General features: G+C 33.4%; 3 protein-coding genes and 1 long non-coding RNA gene across 4 annotated transcripts; 1 reads left to right on the top strand and 3 right to left on the bottom strand.

Moving 5' to 3' along the window:
- Positions 1 to 1,541: 1,541 nt before the first annotated feature.
- Positions 1,542 to 2,450, bottom strand: LOC115957109. Its single transcript, XM_031075338.1, has one exon. The coding sequence runs from the start codon at positions 2,448 to 2,450 to the stop codon at positions 1,542 to 1,544; it is 909 nt and encodes a 302-aa protein (XP_030931198.1).
- A 2,025-nt stretch (positions 2,451 to 4,475) lies between these two features.
- Positions 4,476 to 6,812, bottom strand: LOC115957773 (probable inositol oxygenase). Its single transcript, XM_031076096.1, has 11 exons — positions 6,756 to 6,812; positions 6,550 to 6,628; positions 6,371 to 6,449; positions 6,073 to 6,277; positions 5,811 to 5,870; positions 5,670 to 5,722; positions 5,456 to 5,578; positions 5,256 to 5,325; positions 5,076 to 5,154; positions 4,809 to 4,890; positions 4,476 to 4,711 (listed from the first exon to the last, which is right to left on the bottom strand). The coding sequence occupies exons 1-11, from the start codon at positions 6,781 to 6,783 to the stop codon at positions 4,685 to 4,687; spliced, it is 885 nt and encodes a 294-aa protein (XP_030931956.1). The 5' UTR covers positions 6,784 to 6,812; the 3' UTR covers positions 4,476 to 4,684.
- Positions 6,813 to 7,699: 887 nt separating this feature from the next.
- On the top strand, positions 7,700 to 10,251 carry LOC115957775. Its single transcript, XR_004084399.1, has 3 exons — positions 7,700 to 7,980; positions 8,882 to 8,970; positions 10,147 to 10,251. It is a non-coding gene; the product is annotated as an uncharacterized LOC115957775 (long non-coding RNA).
- Positions 10,252 to 15,848: 5,597 nt separating this feature from the next.
- Positions 15,849 to 18,124, bottom strand: LOC115957774 (probable inositol oxygenase). The gene is made up of 11 exons (XM_031076097.1): positions 18,070 to 18,124; positions 17,862 to 17,940; positions 17,683 to 17,761; positions 17,385 to 17,589; positions 17,122 to 17,181; positions 16,981 to 17,033; positions 16,767 to 16,889; positions 16,567 to 16,636; positions 16,387 to 16,465; positions 16,119 to 16,200; positions 15,849 to 16,022 (listed from the first exon to the last, which is right to left on the bottom strand). The coding sequence occupies exons 1-11, from the start codon at positions 18,095 to 18,097 to the stop codon at positions 15,996 to 15,998; spliced, it is 885 nt and encodes a 294-aa protein (XP_030931957.1). The 5' UTR covers positions 18,098 to 18,124; the 3' UTR covers positions 15,849 to 15,995.

An 18,124-nucleotide genomic window follows, 5' to 3' on the forward strand; every position in this document is an offset into this window, starting at 1 on the left:
GCCAGCCCAGATTGTGCTGCCCCCACCGCCGCCTAGATTGCATTGCCCCACCGCCCATATCGCGCCACCCAGCCAAGCCAAGGCCTGCCCAAATCGCGTCTCCCCACCGCCTAGATCACGCTGCCCCATTGCCTTCCTCTTTTTTCTCTCTTCTTCCTCAACTCTTCTTCTCCCTCTTGCTTAAAGTCGCCGATCTGGCCGCCCTCGACCACCAGCCCACTCCACTCCACCCCCAAACCCACCCGATCTGGCCGCCGCCGTCCTCCATCCACTTCGATCTCTCTCTTTCCCGATCTATCTCTCGTTCCCTCAATCTCTCCCTCTTTCTTGCTCCTTCTCCCACCGATATATCATGTATATGTTCTAAATATGTTTTTATTTTGATTTTTGGTTGTGTTAAAAGTGTATATTTTGAAATTTTTTGATATGAATTTGTTTGGAAGTTGAGAAAATGTGAAAAATTTGTAGGAAAATAGTATTTTCAGAATGTTACCAAACACTGGAAATCGTTTTCCAGACTATTTTCCATTACAAAACCAAACGCTCGGATTTTAATTTCTTTACGAGAATTCATTTTCCTCTACATTCATTTTACACTCGGAATTCAATTTACATCAAACCAAACAAAGCCATAGATGGACACATGGTGGAAAAGTATACTCCAATTGAAATGTAATCTAGAATCTAATTGGATTTGGATTCTTCGATTTTTACACTCAATAATTCAATTGGCACAAAATTAAAAATTAAATGGGACATTGGCGAAAATTGAGAATCTAATTAAAATCTAATTGAATTTTCTCTAAATTTGGCTATTAATAGATATAGAGATTATCGAAAATGCTTTTATCATCAAATTTCGACACAAATCGATTTTTGATGTAACCAATCTCCAATCTCTTGTTCAACCAATGAGTTGAGTTAACAAATCCAGGTCTCTATATCAATATAACTAGTAGTTGTTTTGCTAAAACTATTGGCTAGCTTTTACACGTGCTACAAGAAAGCAACATGTAGCTATATAGAGCCCTTAAGCAAGAAGTAAGCTGGAAGCGGATCACATCCTTTTAATATACTTTTTTCACGATATCCAATTGGGAACAATTTATCTAGTTTTTTTGCTAAAAACTTTTTGTTAAAAGTGTGCTTAAGTACATTTATATCTTGAAAGTGTGCTTAAGTATACTTATTTTTCATGATTGCTTTTTATCATTAGTTTAAGACATCAATTGATTTTTTATATAGACGGAATTCAACACTCTTTTCTCATTCAACCCGAATTTTTTATTTTTTATTTTTATTAGTAAACATATTTTTTTTCTCAACGTAGTTAATATATATCCCAAAATAAATTTAAAAATGTAGTTAATTTTCCTAAACATAAAATCAATTTTTTTTAAGGGTGGGGGTTCACCTTTTTCTTTATAGGTAATTATAGAATATTTTTGGAGTTTGAGAAATGTATATTCATTTCACTTACATAAATAATAGTGAGTCTAACTTTTTTTTTTTTGAGAGGCCACCCCTAAAAAGCCAGGGGCTCATGTATTATTGATAGTTTCTGCAGAATACACAGCAAAAGAAGACAGAGGAACTTCCTCCATCCAAGTACAAAAAGGAGGAAAATTACATGATGTTCTTGCAAGGCTATGTGCTACCATGTTCCCTTGTCTGCGAGTGTGCTGGATTATCACGCACCTGAACTGAGCTGCCACTGCCTTAATGTCAGAGACAATGTGACTAAAGGATGCTGCAGAGTAGTCATCACATTTCATGGCTCTAATTGCAATTTCAGAGTCTCCTTCTAGGATGACTTTATCAAAACCAAGTTCATTGGCAAAGATGAAAGCCTTTCGCGCTGCTAACACTTCCACCATCTTCACAGAAGTGGGCAGCGGAATAACTTGTGTTGATGCAGCCATAACTAGACCGTGGTCGTTTCGAATGATGGAGCCTAAACCAGCTTTCGCTTGCTCCTTGAAAACAGCCCTGTCGAAGTTGATTTTGAACCATTCCGATGGGGGTGGATTCCATTTGATGGGGGTTCGGATAGGAGGGGGATTTGGAGGCACGGCGGTGGCGAGTTGAAATTCATGAAGAGCGTCTCTGGCTTTTGAGTTAAGCAGCTTCAGGTCCACCACCTCCTCACCCAATCTCAGCTTATTTCTTCTGAACCAAATCTGATTAACTAGCATTGCAAAAAAGTACGTATTGTGGGGCTGCTCCAAACATGTTTTAAACACATCCAGGAAGGTCAAGCATTCTTGTGTTTCGTTTTTCAAAGTCTCAAAATGTACTTTCCAAGCCTCTTTTAGCTTTGGGCAAGACCAGAGGGTGTGGAAGGTGGACTCTGGCTCTGTTTCACAGACTTGGCAAGTAGGATTAGTGAGGACCTTCCTATGAGTGAGATTTGCCCGGGTTGGCAGTGCATCCTTTGTAGCTCGCCACATCAGTGTTTTGGTTCTGTTAGGGATCTTAAGATTCCAAAGGCCCTTCCAAGTGTTCTTAGACTAAGGTATATTTGAGGTTCCACCGGGGGAAATCAAATTTTCATTTACCAGGAGGCTATAACCGGCCTTGACTGAATATAACCCATCCGAATTGCTTGGCTAAAACAGCTTGTCATCAGCTTCCATGATGCTTATGGGTATTGATTTATTCATGTGGCATGAAGTTATTACTAATTGCATCTGTAATCCATGATCTACTCTCCTTATCAATCAGAACCGAAACTTGTGCATCACTACCCAAAAAGGATGGAAAGGATTGAACTTTAGAGTTTTGAGGGTTAGGCAGCCAGCTGTCTTTGAAGATAAGAATGTTCTCGCCGTTCCCCACTCTCCATTGAGCCCCCTTTTTTATGACATCCCGACTTTTGAGAATACTCTTCCAGGCAAAGGAACCCTTATCTTCCTTCGCCTCAAATATACTACTGTTGGGAAAGAACTTTGCTTTGAAGAACTTGTGGAAAAGAGAGGTTTTATCCTCGAGAAGCCGCCACACTTGTTTTGCTAGCATTGCATCATTGAATTTTTGTAATTCCTTGAAACCCATACCACCAAGGTCTTTTGGAAGAATAGTGGGTCTAACTAATTAATTTATAATAGGACTTATTATTCATGTGACTATTTTTTATAAGTTTTTCTCTATATGATATTATAAAATTTGGGAAATTAAATGGTGTTTTAGTACGCAAATATTGTAATTAAAGTCTGTTGAAGTCCTTACAATGAAATTCCTACCACTCCTAAACAAACCCCAAAAAAAAAAAAAAAAAAATCTTAATGAACAAAATCCATACGCGTTAAAACCAGAATCCAAACATTAAGGTAGTATAGTGGTATACAATCATAAAACTGTCTTGTAAACCACGTTTTTGGTCCAGCCATCTTATTGTCTCCCTAGTAAAAAAAAAAAAAAAAAAAATCCTGTTCAGTTTCATGATTAACACTTGTCTTAAAATATATAAAAATAGTACTAGATAAACACAAACCCTTTTTTATTTATTGGGATACTATGGGACAAAATTTAGTTTCAAAATTGGTTGTAGTCTAAGGTTACAACTTTACTCAATATCATAAACATTACTACATAATTCGAAAATCTAATCGTTGGATTGCATGTTCTTTATGCTCTTAATACACATCAAATTTTGTTCCAATCGGATATTATTTTCTATATGATTTGATGGTGATCAACAATAAGTAATCTTTGTCCATAATGGTCGTCCAAGACCGGTAACGTCCAAGATAGTCTTCAAAAAAGGGAAAAAATGAATATGTACTACAAACATAAAATAAGGACATCCAAGCATGTCACCAGTCATCCAAAAAGGACCTGGTTGTCCAAAGAGAACATTGTTTTCCATATCATGAGAAGGTATGGACGACCAATAAACACTTAGCAAATTTCTAAACGTTTTCCATAATTTCGAATGGTTAGACCTCTAACCCTCATCTCGGAACGTGGAGTAAATTCCCCAAAATTTGCTTCACTTTTCCCACTAAGTCCACACATCTCCTAAGATATTAGTGGCACCTAACAAGTAGATCCACTACAAACTCTTTATAAAAAGGATCAGGCCTCATCCAACCAAGTTAAGTTCTACTATTTATCCACTCACTATACTTGTGTTCTAGAGAGACAACTAATTTAACTATTGGAGGGTCCTTGGCCAGTTCATCTCGGTCACATTCGATAGTCTCTTCCTTTGTTTTCAATTCATCCAACCGTTGAAACCCAAAGCATTCAGCCTACTGATTTTCGAGCATCATCATGATCTATAAGATTATATTCTATGCATAATTTTAAACTATAAAAAAAATGCAATTTAAACAATTTATTGATAACATAGCTGTGGGGGAGGATACTTTCAACAAATTTCATGTGAAAGGAAGGGTAAAAAAAGTGCAATTTAAACAATTCATTTTTTATATATTTCATTGCTGAAAAACTTATTTCTACCGCTGCAATAGTGAAAGGAAGGATTAAAACTTATTTCTTGCCGATGTGAGACTGCATTATTAATATTTTACAAATTTCTTAGTACTGATTACAGAAATTTGTAGTACATATATAAATAAAATTAACATTGCCAATTGAAAGCAAGTACAACTAAAAGTATAGCAGGTAGCCTAAAGCCGGATCCTTTCCCTTAGTGCAGTATGCCTTCCAACCTCAAGGATTACCATTTGAGCTTTTCTGGGAAGTACTGCAAAAAGAAAGAAAGAAAAAAAAATCCAATTTTAGTAAAGAAAAAAAAAAGTGTTTAAAATTACTGAAGCACAGAATTTTGCACTGGTACACACCTTTTTTATAAGGGATTCATAGTACGGTTTAACTTTTTCAACGTCAATATGAACGTTGCTCTTACTGTAGAGATCATATTTGCTGTTATTTTGTACAATACAATAAAATTAGTTTAGTTGTCACAATCAGCTGAACAAAAATTGAATAATTGGTGGGGAAAAACACTGATGCTCACAATCAGCTCAATGAGAAATGAATAGTTGTTGGGGAAGAACAAGAGTAAAGAAGAAAAAAATGTACAAATTAACAACAAAATGGAAGCTTACTTGAATGTTAGAACCCACTTCAGATTCTCTCTGTCCTCCTCATTCATTAGGTATTTATATGCTCCTTCTGTATGCATTGCTGCGAGATGGACAGATAAAACTCATTTTATTGTATAAAAACAATTCGAGAATATTAACTATTTTTCAAATTTGAAGGAAAAGATAAAGAATAATACTTACGGTAAAATGAGTGATATCGGATGGTAAATAATGCAGCTGATGGTAGAGTAGTTCCATTTGCCTTGGCCACCTAAGGATTTGGAAACAATGTTATTAGTATTATGATTGTTATTTTGGAATAACATATTGTGGAAATTTCAATATGAAAATCTTATTAAAGATTTTTCATTAAATATTCATTGAAGGTTCAGAGGATATACCATGTACATGTAATCGTCATGCCCCCATGACATCAGCACATTTTCCAGTCCACATCCTTCAGAGTAGACTCCAAGTTCAGTGTTGTAGGTAGGATTGTTGTAATCTGGATTTTCCTTGAAATACTGCAATGCAAAAGATTCGAAGAAATTTCTTTCAATTGACTGACTATATATAATCATGTCAAACATAATTAACTAATGTTTTTGAGAAGACCTTGTGATAAACAATCGATTCGTCAAAGGCACAACCAACAGGATGCGTATCTCCTGCGACATCAGAATTCATCATCAGATTGAAATGACTCGAAACAGGAGAAATATATTAACATTTATTTGGTCTAAGAACATTTCTTACCTACAACAGCCCACTGGGGAAGCGATCCAAATTTAGAATGGTAAAGAACCTTTCCAACATCTGAAATCCATGCAAGAATCAATTATCAAGTTGTTTTATGTAAACTTGAATATATAGGGCCAAGTGTGTGCAGTGATTATTTGATATTATGAATAAGAGCATAGAGCCACTAAGTTAAACATATACAATTACACATTCAAAGAACTTATATTATGCATGTTAGCCTTAGAACAAAAACTAGGAGTGTGCATAGGGTATTTACCATGAATAAGGGCAGTCAAGTGCATCCAATCTTCATTAGGATAATCTTTTCTTATGGCTTCTGCCGACTGCAGCAAATGCTGAATCTGAGGTTCCTCCAGGTCAGGGTCACTTTCATCCACAAAACTGTCAAGGAGTTCAATGGCTTCCCATATGGACATCTCTGCTTTGTTCAATTTTGCATACTCTTCCCTTGTCCTCTTTACCTGCATTTGCATTGAAAGTTTCATATATCAAATTGAAACTATGAAGTCCTAAAGTTTAATATTTAAACATTAACTTATTGAAAGTGTACTTACAAAATCATATGTTTGGTTAATATGATTCAACCGATAGGTATTCTCCACAATGCTTAGCCTCACAGTTGATTCATAATCCCTACCACACATTTTGACACAATTCATTGAATGAGAAACTACACCATTTATGAAAATCACCTGATCTTATAAACAAAGATTGTGGAAGAAAATGTCAAAACCTGAATGATTGGCCAAAGGCATTGGATTCTGGCACAACAAATCCATCTGATGCATCTTTTGGTATTGCATTCTCTGACACTTATTTTCAAACAAAAGAACACAAAATTTAGACTCCAATTGAACTAAGCTTATAGACTTATAATAAAATAAAAATTATTGACATTCATGGACAAAAGGAAGAAGGAAACAATAATCAAAGCAGTACCAAGTGCCTGGTTCTCAACGGAAATCATCTTGTTCCCACTTATAAACTCAGAACAAGGCAAACAAAGCAAAGACAAATACCTTTGAAAGGCCCCGGTCAGATTTATAGGTAAATAATAAGTCCTCAACTGAAAATAGACCAGGCTTGGACTCCTTAACTGCAAATTTTCATTATCCTAGAGCTAATTTTTTCAAACAAACTTTACCTTAAAATAACTTGTTTTTGTAAGAGTATTGAATGGTCAATCTTTATCTTCATTTTAGCCATGTGACCAAATTCCTAATGCTTTGGTTGTTTCGTTGCCAAAAACACGCATTGAGTCAGCTTTGTGGATAATCACATCCTATTTTGAGTAATGCAAAAAACTATTCTAAGATATGGATGACAAGCAATCTAGTCATGGCCAACTCCCTACTGATGTCTTTGGCCACGGGTGTAACACCTCGACCCAATTTTTATAATTAAACTATTTGTTTAAGTGGTTAAGTATTATTAATATTTTAAGCCACTTACTTACAAAAATTAATATAAGAGTATTTAATAAGCATATTATTTTATAATGCCATTGAATGAGAATTGTAAAGATTATAAATAATTGAATGACCATTTTTATTATATATATATATATGCACACACACTAATTATGTACAAAACTATATTAAGTGGTTAAGTTATGAGATACATACATACATACATACATACATATATATATATATATATATATATAGTTGTGGTGTTTTAACTAGGTATGATGCATGAGTTATTATAGAACATATATGCTCTTTTAATGTGATAGATATAACTTTATAAAGGTAAGGATATATGTATATGTGTGTGTGTAAAGTGATATTATTCTTTGTAAATGAGTGTGAATGCAAAGAATATATATATATATATATATATATATAAGTGTGAATGCAAGAAAGTTGAAAGTGGGCGTGATTTTCTTCCCTAGCATCCCACGTATCCCACCCCAATTTGTCTACATTTCTTGTCTTCCTTTTGTGCCCCAAAAGTCTCCTTCTTATCCTATTTTGCTGGCTGCCTCAGACCAGAAAGTCCAGCTCCTTTACTTCTTTCTCTATTCCTCTTCCTTTGTTCTTCTTTCTCTCTTCTTCCTTTGCTTCTACACGGCAGCCCTCCCTGTCTCACCAACACAAAATATCCCTCTCTAAAGAAGAAATTAAAAGGTTAACACTAAAATTTCAGCTTCAAATTGTTGGGGGTAAGTAATCAAAACTTTATTTGTTTATCCCTACTTCCTTAACCTCTATTCTGATTTTATAGACTGAATTATGATTCTGTTTTAGTGATTTGAGGGTTTGATGATATTATGGTTTATTTAATGTTTAATAACATATTTTAGTATGTTAATTATAGGAATAAAAATATCCAAATGAAATTAAGACCTATTGCTATTTGTTGATGATTTTGTAAGAATATGTACTGAAGCTGTCACTGTGACAGATTCTGTGTTCATGCATGTTAAATTATGTATTAAATTGTATATAGTGAATTTGGATGCTAGGGATAATTCCTATGAAACCTAAGACACTTATGGTTGTTATTGAATTGGTCTCACAGCATTTGGATTAATATAAAAATAATGGTTTAATTTATAAGTTGCATGAAATTCTGTCAGGACAGATTTGAGTATGTTGTCTTGTATGATTTTTAATAAATCATGGGTTTTTTTTTTGGCTCCGAAATTTTTATGGTATATACTGGACATACAGGGGAGTAGTTGTATAAAATTTCATGACAATTGGATGTGTTTGGACAGCCAGTTTGTATTTTACAAATGGAGCATATGCTGCTGGAATGAGCAGTGAACAACATATGCTACACCCGATTTTGTAGATTTAATTCTCGAGTTAGGGTTTATATTTTGAGCTATAATTTAATAATCTCATCCTTTGGTATGTTTGAAGCATATATAAATTTTTTGGATTGGTTTCTCTATGGTTTGGCTGCAAATGTGTTTGATGATTGTATCATATGTTTTGGGGAACTTTATGTGATGGGAATTAGGATTTCCTTGATTCTAAGAGATAGGCTTTGAGATGAATGTGTACGTCTATGACAAAGAAATTATGGATAGTAATAAGCTTTGATTTATGATTTAGGTGTTACCAGTATCCAAGTCTAAGCTCCTTCGACTTTAGGCTCTCGGTTCCTCTGCTTTCAGGTAAGGGATAAGTTATATGGGCATTTGGTAAGTCATGAGGTTATTTTAAAGTATATTATGCATTAAAATGTTTCTGATTAGAGATATGGCATGTAATCATTATTCTGACAAAGATATGTTTGTGAGCTTTCGAAAAACTTATGTATATGATTTAAGCATATTGATGCTATTATTGATTCCACGAACATGATGTTTAAAGAAAAGAATGGAAATGTTATTATCATGAAATGTCATGCAAAACAAGAAATTTCAGTATGATATAAAGTATGAAATGTTTTCGGGTTATGTCCTCTAGTAATCTGAACTCTGTCAGTAGGGGTTAATTACTGACTTTCCATGGAAAATGTTATATGATTGGCCATTAAGTGGGACTGGCTCTGCTGTACCCGCCCTTTGTTGGTTACGGCCAACTTGTGGGGGAAGCCAACCTACCCCCATGGTTGGAAGATATGTATTATGATGTAATCTCGGGAATACCTGGCATTGTGGGGAATGCTGGATGCCTAGCACTGTGGTGCTAGAAGCCTCCCAAATAAGTACAAACTTATCAGATATGGGCTAACCAATAAGTTAATTATGAACAGCTATGTCATGTTATTAATCATGAGAGAATTATTTTGTTTAAATGCATTGTGAAAAGTAAAAGCTCTCATGGCAAGAAGAAGTTTCTGATGAAAAGAAAAGCTATTCATTAAAGATAAAAGTTTCTGAAGGTCTGTTGTACTATAGAGATAAAGTTTCTGATGAAAGTACAAGTTATGTTTAAAAGTTATCAGATACCTGTTCTTTATGAAATGTTAAGTTTTATGACTATGAAAGTTATAATATTTTTGGGAAAATGTTTATAAAGAAAGATTTTCTTATGGGGTCAAGATGTTTCTAGTTTAATGCAAAGTTGCCATTTATTTGATTTAAGTTAAAATAATTATTTTGTAATGAGAATATATATATTTATATATATATATATGGCGACTTTGTAGGAAATGAAAGAAGTTTAATCTGAAAGGTTTTAGTAATATTAACCCGATAAGAAAAAGGAGAACAATTATTTTCTATGAAGAGCGTATAAGTTATTATGAATAGTATAAAATACTATGCATGAAAAGATGTTCTCCTGTTCGAATATTCATATAATAAAATGATCTTATTTACATGCATCCATATTGAATTGAGCTGTGTAGCTCACCCATTCCACTCTTTCAGTTAGCAGGTTTTATTTTAGAGCAGTAGGAGCCTTAGTCGAGTTTTGGAAGGAGCTGGTTTTAGTTTGATGTGTATAGATCCTAAATTAGTAATTTGATGTTTAGCTTTGTAGTATTGTGTATTTTAGGATCTAATGAAAGTGTGTACCTTAAAGTATTAAGAGATGTATTATGTGAAAATTCGAATTTGAACAAGTGGTGAATTATGTTATTCTTTGGAGTACAATGTAGATGCTCTGAATGTCAAGTGAAAGGTTATATCATTTAAGTAAAGAAACAAAAATGAAAAGAATGAGGAAAGCTTTTGTAAAAGTTTTAAAAAAGTTAAGTTGGTTCTTGTTAATATCAGGTTTAGGCTTGATATTAGCATGCCAGTCATGGTCGCAAATCCGGGTACCGGGTTTGGGGCATGACAATGGGTGTCTGGGTTTGGAGCAGACCAAAGATAAATCAAAGAGACAAAGAATGAGAGAACAATGGGCAGAGAGAGGGATTAAATTGATGCAGTGATGTTGGTGACTAAGAAAATTTGATGTTGGGTTGGGTAACTTGGGTTCGTGGGGTTGGGATTGGGGTTTGGTGCCGAGGATTGTGATAAAAAATTTTAAAACTGAGAATTAAGAAATTTTAAAATTTCAATTTAAATCAAATTTGTATTTTCAGTTTAAATTAAAATTAAGAAATTAAAGTTTTTTTTTTTTAATTAGATTTAAAGTTTTTTTAATTAAGTTTAAATACTTTGATCTGGCTTTTTTAATTTATTAATTTAAATGCTGACATGGCATTTAAAAATGTCAAATAATTTTTTTAATAATATTTTAACGGTCACGTCAGTGCCAATGTCAGTAGGGCATTTCGTCAGACAGGTAGGATTTTTCCATTGGTTGACTAACGGCAAGGACTATTGTAAAAACAATTTTCTTTTTTTGGGGATGACATTAGTAATGAAAGTAATTTAGGGACCAAAATAGGAATTGACCCAAAATGTAAGGATCAAAAGTTCATTTTCGTCTTGATTTTTATTTGTCTATTCCCCTTTTACCAAAGTCACCTGTTTTTTTGTACCATGTTAAATCATACAGTAGAAATATGACTACTATAGTAAGAGCAAAGCTCAGATAGATGTTACAAAATTCAAGGTGTATTATCTCCCTCCTGAAAAAATAAAAGTACAAGAAAAGAGGAAAAATAGTTAAAAACTGTAAAATAAGGTCACATCCCTAATTGAAAAGGTGAGCACTTGGTTGGTAATTTTGTTCAAATTTAAAGCATTTTGCTTCAAAACTATGAAGACGGAAACATATGTCAAAGACAACAGTAATATATAACGTTCTTCTCAGAACTTGATTGATTGTACAAATTTTGAGCCTTTCTAACCACTATTGAATACTACAAAACTTATGCCTTCCTAACTACTCTTGAGTAATGCAAAATTTATGCCTGGAGCTTTCTAAACTACCATGTATACCTTGCAGATATCTATGAATATATCCATTTAAAAAAAAAGGAAGAATGATTAGGAAAGCTGAGAGCCACTTGAATCTGATTATGCTAGGACCTCAATTGAACTATTCTCTTTTCTTTGTCAGAAAGTCAGTAATTGATAAAAATTTCTTCTGTGCATTCTTTCTTGTTAGAAAGTCAAGGTAATGAAGGGATTAAGATCCTCTAGAGTTATTAGGAATTCCATATTGGAGTTATCCTAAGAACTCTAGAGGATCCTAATCTAGTAAAGAAGTTGGTGTCTTAGTGATGTCAAACTCTAGAAGACAATCCTGAGGCACTAGTGAATTATGTTTTGGTCAGCTCAGCTCACTCTTCTAACCCTATTGCAATCCCTAGATAGTGAAGGCCCTCGCATTCTATGACTCTTGAATCTACTCTTGTTAGATTTTCCCCCATTGAGCTTGCCAATTTCCATTTCTTTCATTTTCATGGTCGATGACTCTTCCATAGAGCTTACATTTTTGTTGTTAGCATTCCTTCCTTCATGTTGCTTATTGTTCTGTTTTTCATTTCCAGAACATAGTTGAGTTATACACAGTATATTAGAAAAAAAAGGGAGTATAATTTAAGAACAATCTAGCATTGTAAATGGGCTTCCATCTAATTTTGACAGTCATCATCTCTAAGAAATTGAAAGAAAGAAATTTCATTGACTCTTAAACTTGATCCTATTAGTTTTAGTGATACCTCCAATGGTTTGACAGTCCCATTTAAAATGGACTTATGCCTTATATTTTTAAAATACAGTTTTGGGCATTCTAATACCCTGAGCCTTCTTGCATTTGATTACTGTCCCCAGAAAACACATAAATTTGACATAGCATGGCAAATGTATAACTATTCAGGAGTAATTAAGATAATTTAAAGCATTTATTCAAATCTCACTTCGCAAAATGGAGTGGATCCATCCTTAATGTGAGACTATTTACTTGATTTCAGGAACATGTCATGTCCAAATTTGGTTTCTTTTTGAAGCTCCAGCAAAATTTCTTCTTCTTGCTCAAATTTTTGAGCTGCATCTTCCATTGCTGATATGTCCTCCCTCAAGAAAATGGTACATTTATCCCCACATGAACAATTAAGCAAATCAATATCTGTGTCACAAGATTAGGATTAGTAAAACCAATGTCATAATAGATTCATCAGGTGTGTAAGCAAATCAATTCTGGTCTAAAAGTGCACTTGTATTTTGCAAAGTACAAGTGCATACTTTCAACAAAAAGTTTTAGCGAAAAGCTAGATAAGTTATTCCCGACAAATTTCATAAAACCCAGCTCTGATCAAAAGTCTTGTATCTCAAAGTCTTTGTTATAAATATAATGAGAATTTTCTTTATTATTAGTTTATATTCCTTGGCTGATAGAGTCCACGCCGTCTCATGTGATTTATCAAGTCCTCATCGCCATGCTTTTGACTAGTTTTTCATCTGATTTTCTTCAAGTCTTGCTTATCAAGCCCATGCTGTAGACTAGAAGAAATATGTTTGATTTTTTTAACAAGTTGTACTATATTATAGGAGTTGTTCAAACTTATGTAAGGTATAACATATAAATTTAAATTTTCTTTTAAAAAAAAAAAAAAAAAAAACTAAATTCAAATACACTACTTGGATTTGGGTCCAGTTGTAAAAACATCTCATGGAGTTTCAATTTTTTCTTATAACTTCCTAAAATTTATTTATCAGCCAAATTGACTTCTGAAGACTAACTTTCATTAGCTTTTATGGATGGAAAAATCATGTGACCATTGTATGATCAGTGACACAAATTGGTTGGTAAGTCTTATTAATGTGATAATGTGCTGGTCACTTCATTTTATCAACCATTAAATCTAACAAAATTAATTAAGTCTCATATACTTATGAAAATTGATATAAATCGATATGGAATCGGTTTTGATCCTAGATTTTCTTCAAAAAAACACCAAATCTCTTGGGTGGATTTTGGAACATAATTATATTAGGGCAAAGTTCAAATTTTTTTAATGCCTTATATGTATTTTTATTCGAAATAAAACTTTTTAGAAATTTCACCCCTAATAAGATTACAATTATGTTATACAAATCTTATAACAGTCATACTCTTTTTTATTTTTTATTTTTTGAGAAACCAATAACACTCCTACTGAATTCATTATTTTGTGAAATTTAATAATATAGGAAAATTCTTTAATGCCTCTTATACAATTATGTTTAGGGTATGTTGTTAAATAAAATTCATCATAAAATACCTATTTCATAGACTTTTTCCTCAAATATTTTGTCAAGCCCCAAAATTAAATACCATTCCATTCGTTACAATAAATAAGATCATTACTTTCTAAACTTCTTCCCTTTGAATTAATTCATGCTTGAGATAATTCTGCTTAGTGGAATAGTGCTAGCATTGTCATACTTGTAACAATGCTTAATTGAAATATCATAAAACTCAATTCTGGCCAGTAGTTCAATAACATTGCAAGCCTCGGTTATAAAGAAAATTCTCTCCTCCCTACTAATTGTAACAATTATTAAAATACAAAAAACAAAACAAGCTTTGTGGTACTTCACATAATTGAGATATTCTACGTGGAACTTTTGAGTTGAGCTTTGATTACTAGTTGGCTAGCTCTCCGAAGAATTTTCCTACCTAGCTTGAAAGCTATGACTGGGAAATGTAGGTGAGGAAGTAAGCTTGCAACTGGTAAAGGGTAAAAGGGCTTGTCTATCTATTAGACCATTACCGTTGCTCCATGTAATACCATTAAGAAGATGAATTACTTTCATCACGGATTCTCGATCCAAATTTTCATATAAACTAACCGGTAAATTGTGAAATCATTAGTAATTACTAATTATTATCTAATAATTGCTTTTAACAGCTTCAATGCCAAAACTATCACGTCGCAGAAATGTAAACTCAAACAATCAATAATAAACATAATCACCGATTACGAAACCCAATTTTATATGTTATTAGCTATTACCACAAAATATTTGACTTCCCCAGAATACAATAAGGCAGTATAGTGGTTTACAATCATAAAACTCACTTGTAAACCACGTTTTTGGTCCAGCCCTCTTATTGTCTCCCTAGTAAAAAAAAAAAAATCCTGTTCAGTTTCATGATTAACACTTGTCTTAAAATATATAAAAATAGAACTAGATAAACACAAACCATTTTTCATTTATTGGGATGGACAAAGTTTAGCTACAAAATTGGTTGTAATCTAAGGTTACAACTTTACTCAATATCATTAACATTACTACATAATTCGAAAATCTAATTGTTGGATTGCATGTTTTTTACGCTCTTAATACACATCAAATTTTGTTCCAATCAAATATTATTTACTATATGATCTGATGGTGATCAACAACAAATAATCTTCGTCCATAATGGTCGTCCAAGACCAATAACGTCCAAGATAGTCTTCAAAAAAGAGAAAAAATGAATATGTACTACAAACATAAAATAAGGACATCCAAGCATGTCACCAGTCATCCAAAAAGGACCTAGTTGTCCAAAGAGAACATGGTTTTCCATATCATGAGAAGGTATGGACGACCAATAAACACTTAGCAAATTTCTAAACATTTTCCATAATTTCGAATGGTTAGACCTCTAACCCTCATCTCGGAACGTGGAGTAAATTCCCCAAAATTCGCTTCACTTTTCCCACTAAGTCCACTCATGTCCTAAGATATTAGTGGCACCTAACAAGTAGATCCACTCCAAACTCTATATAAAAAGGATCAGGCCTCATCCAACCAAGTTAAGTTCTACTATTTATCCACTCACTATACTTGTGTTCTAGAGAGAAAACTAATTTAACTATTGGAGGGTCCTTGGCCAGTTCATCTCGGTCACATTCGATAGTCTCTTCCTTTGTTTTCAACTCATCCAACCGTTGAAACCCGGAGCATTCAGCCTACTGATTTTCGAGCATCATCATGATCTATAAGATTATATTCTATGCATAATTTTAAACTATAAAAAAAAAAAATGCAATTTAAACAATTTATTGATAACATAGCTATGGGGGAGGATACTTTCAACAAATTTCATGTGAAAGGAAGGGTAAAAAAAATGCAATTTAAACAATTCATTTTTTATATATTTCATTGCTGAAAAACTTATTTCTACTACTGCAGTAGTGAAAGGAAGGATTAAAACTTATTTTTTGCCGATGTGAGACTGCATTATTAATAATTTACAAATTTCTTAGTACTGATTACAGAAATTTGTAGTACATATATAAATAAAATTAACATTGCCAATTGAAAGCAAGTACAACTAAAAGTATAGCAGGTAGCCTAAAGCCGGATCCTTTCCCTTAGTGGAGTATGCCTTCCAACATCAAGGATTACCATTTGAGCTTTTCTGGGAAGTACTGCAAAAAGAAAGAAAGAAAAAAAAATCCAATTTTAGTAAAGAAAAAAAAAGTGTTTAAAATTACCGAAGCACAAAATTTTGCTCTGGTACACACCTTTTTTATGAGGGATTCATAGTACGGTTTAACTTTTTCAACGTCAATATGAACGTTGCTCTTACTGTAGAGATCATATTTGCTGTTATTTTGTACAATACAATAAAATCAGTTTAGTTGTCACAATTAGCTGAACAAAAATTGAATAATTGGTGGGGAAAAACACTGATGCTCACAATCAGCTCAATGAGAAATGAATAGTTGTTGGGGAAGAACACGAGTAAGAAAGAAAAAAATGTACAAATTAAACAGCAAAATGGAAGCTTACTTGAATGTTAGAACCCACTTCAGATTCTCTCTGTCCTCCTCATTCATTAGGTATTTATATGCTCCTTCCGTATGCATTGCTGCGAGATGGACAGATAAAACTCATTTTATTGTATAAAAACAATTCGAGAATATTAACTATTTTTCAAATTTGAAGGAAAAGATAAAGAATAATACTTACGGTAAAATGAGTGATATCGGATGGTAAATAATGCAGCTGATGGTAGAGTAGTTCCATTTGCCTTGGCCACCTAAGGATTTGGAAACAACGTTATTAGTATTATGATTGTTATTTTGGAATAACATATTGTGGAAATTTCAATATGAAAATCTTATTAAAGATTTTTCATTAAATATTCATTGAAGGTTCAGAGGATATACCATGTACATGTAATCGTCATGCCCCCATGACATCAGCACATTTTCCAGTCCACATCCTTCAGAGTAGACTCCAAGTTCAGTGTTGTAGGTAGGATTGTTGTAATCTGGATTTTCCTTGAAATACTGCAATGCAAAAGATTCGAAGAAATTTCTTTCAATTGACTGACTATATATAATCATGTCAAACATAATTAACTAATGTTTTTGAGAAGACCTTGTGATAAACAATCGATTCATCAAAGGCACAACCAACAGGATGCGTATCTCCTGCAACATCAGAATTCATCATCAGATTGAAATGGCTCGAAACAGGAGAAATATATTAACATTTTTTTGGTCTAAGAACATTTCTTACCTACAACAGCCCACTGGGGAAGCGATCCAAATTTAGAATGGTAAAGAACCTTTCCAACATCTGAAATCCATGCAAGAATCAATTATCAAGTTGTTTTTATGTAAACTTGAATATATAGGGCCAAGTGTGTGCAGTGATTATCTGATATTATGAATAAGAGCATAGAGCCACTAAGTTAAACATATACAATTACACATTCAAAGAACTTATATTTTGCATGTTAGCCTTAGAGCAGAAACTAGGAGTGTGCATAGGCTATTTACCATGAATAAGGGCAGTCAAGTGCATCCAATCTTCATTAGGATAATCTTTTCTTATGGCTTCTGCCGACTGCAGCAAATGCTGAATCTGAGGTTCCTCTAGGTCAGGGTCACTTTCATCCACAAAACTGTCAAGGAGTTCAATGGCTTCCCATATGGACATCTCTGCTTTGTTCAATTTTGCATACTCTTCCCTTGTCCTCTTTACCTGCATTTGCATTGAAAGTTTCATATATCAAATTGAAACTATGAAGTCCTAAAGTTTAATATTTAAACATTAACTTATTGAAAGTGTACTTACAAAATCATATGTTTGGTTAATATGATTCAACCGATAGGTATTCTCCACAATGCTTAGCCTCACAGTTGATTCATAATCCCTACCGCACATTTTGACACAATTCATTGAATGAGAAACTACACCATTTATGAAAATCACCTGATCTTATAAACAAAGATTGTGGAAGAAAATGTCAAAACCTGAATGATTGGCCAAAGGCATTGGATTCTGGCACAACAAATCCATCTGATGCATCTTTTGGTATTGCATTCTCTGACACTTATATTTTCAAACAAAAGAACACAAAAGTTAGACTCCAATTGAACTAAGCTTATAGACTTATAATAAAATAAAAATTATTGACATTCATGGACAAAAGGAAGAAGGAAACAATAATCAAAGCAATACCAGTTGCCTGGTTCTCAACGGAAATCATCTTGTTCCCACTTATAAACTCAGAACA

Source organism: Quercus lobata, chromosome 8 (assembly GCF_001633185.2).
Source record: "Quercus lobata isolate SW786 chromosome 8, ValleyOak3.0 Primary Assembly, whole genome shotgun sequence".
Taxonomy (NCBI): domain Eukaryota; kingdom Viridiplantae; phylum Streptophyta; class Magnoliopsida; order Fagales; family Fagaceae; genus Quercus; species Quercus lobata.

What these genes read in the sequence shown, in the direction of transcription:
- LOC115957774 (XM_031076097.1), bottom strand. Translation starts at nt 18,097, where the DNA reads ATGATTTCCGTTGAGAACCAGGCAACTG. An exon ending in TTAACCAAACATATGATTTT is followed by an intron (nt 17,590 to 17,682) that starts GTAAGTACACTT and finishes ATGCAAATGCAG; the next exon opens with GTAAAGAGGACAAGGGAAGA. An exon ending in AATCGATTGTTTATCACAAG is followed by an intron (nt 16,890 to 16,980) that starts GTCTTCTCAAAA and finishes TTTGCATTGCAG; the next exon opens with TATTTCAAGGAAAATCCAGA.
- LOC115957773 (XM_031076096.1), bottom strand. Translation starts at nt 6,783, where the DNA reads ATGATTTCCGTTGAGAACCAGGCACTTG. An exon ending in GCCTTTGGCCAATCATTCAG is followed by an intron (nt 6,450 to 6,549) that starts GTTTTGACATTT and finishes AATGTGTGGTAG; the next exon opens with GGATTATGAATCAACTGTGA. An exon ending in CCGATATCACTCATTTTACC is followed by an intron (nt 5,155 to 5,255) that starts GTAAGTATTATT and finishes TCCATCTCGCAG; the next exon opens with CAATGCATACAGAAGGAGCA.
- LOC115957109 (XM_031075338.1), bottom strand. Translation starts at nt 2,450, where the DNA reads ATGTGGCGAGCTACAAAGGATGCACTGCCAACCCGGGCAAATCTCACT.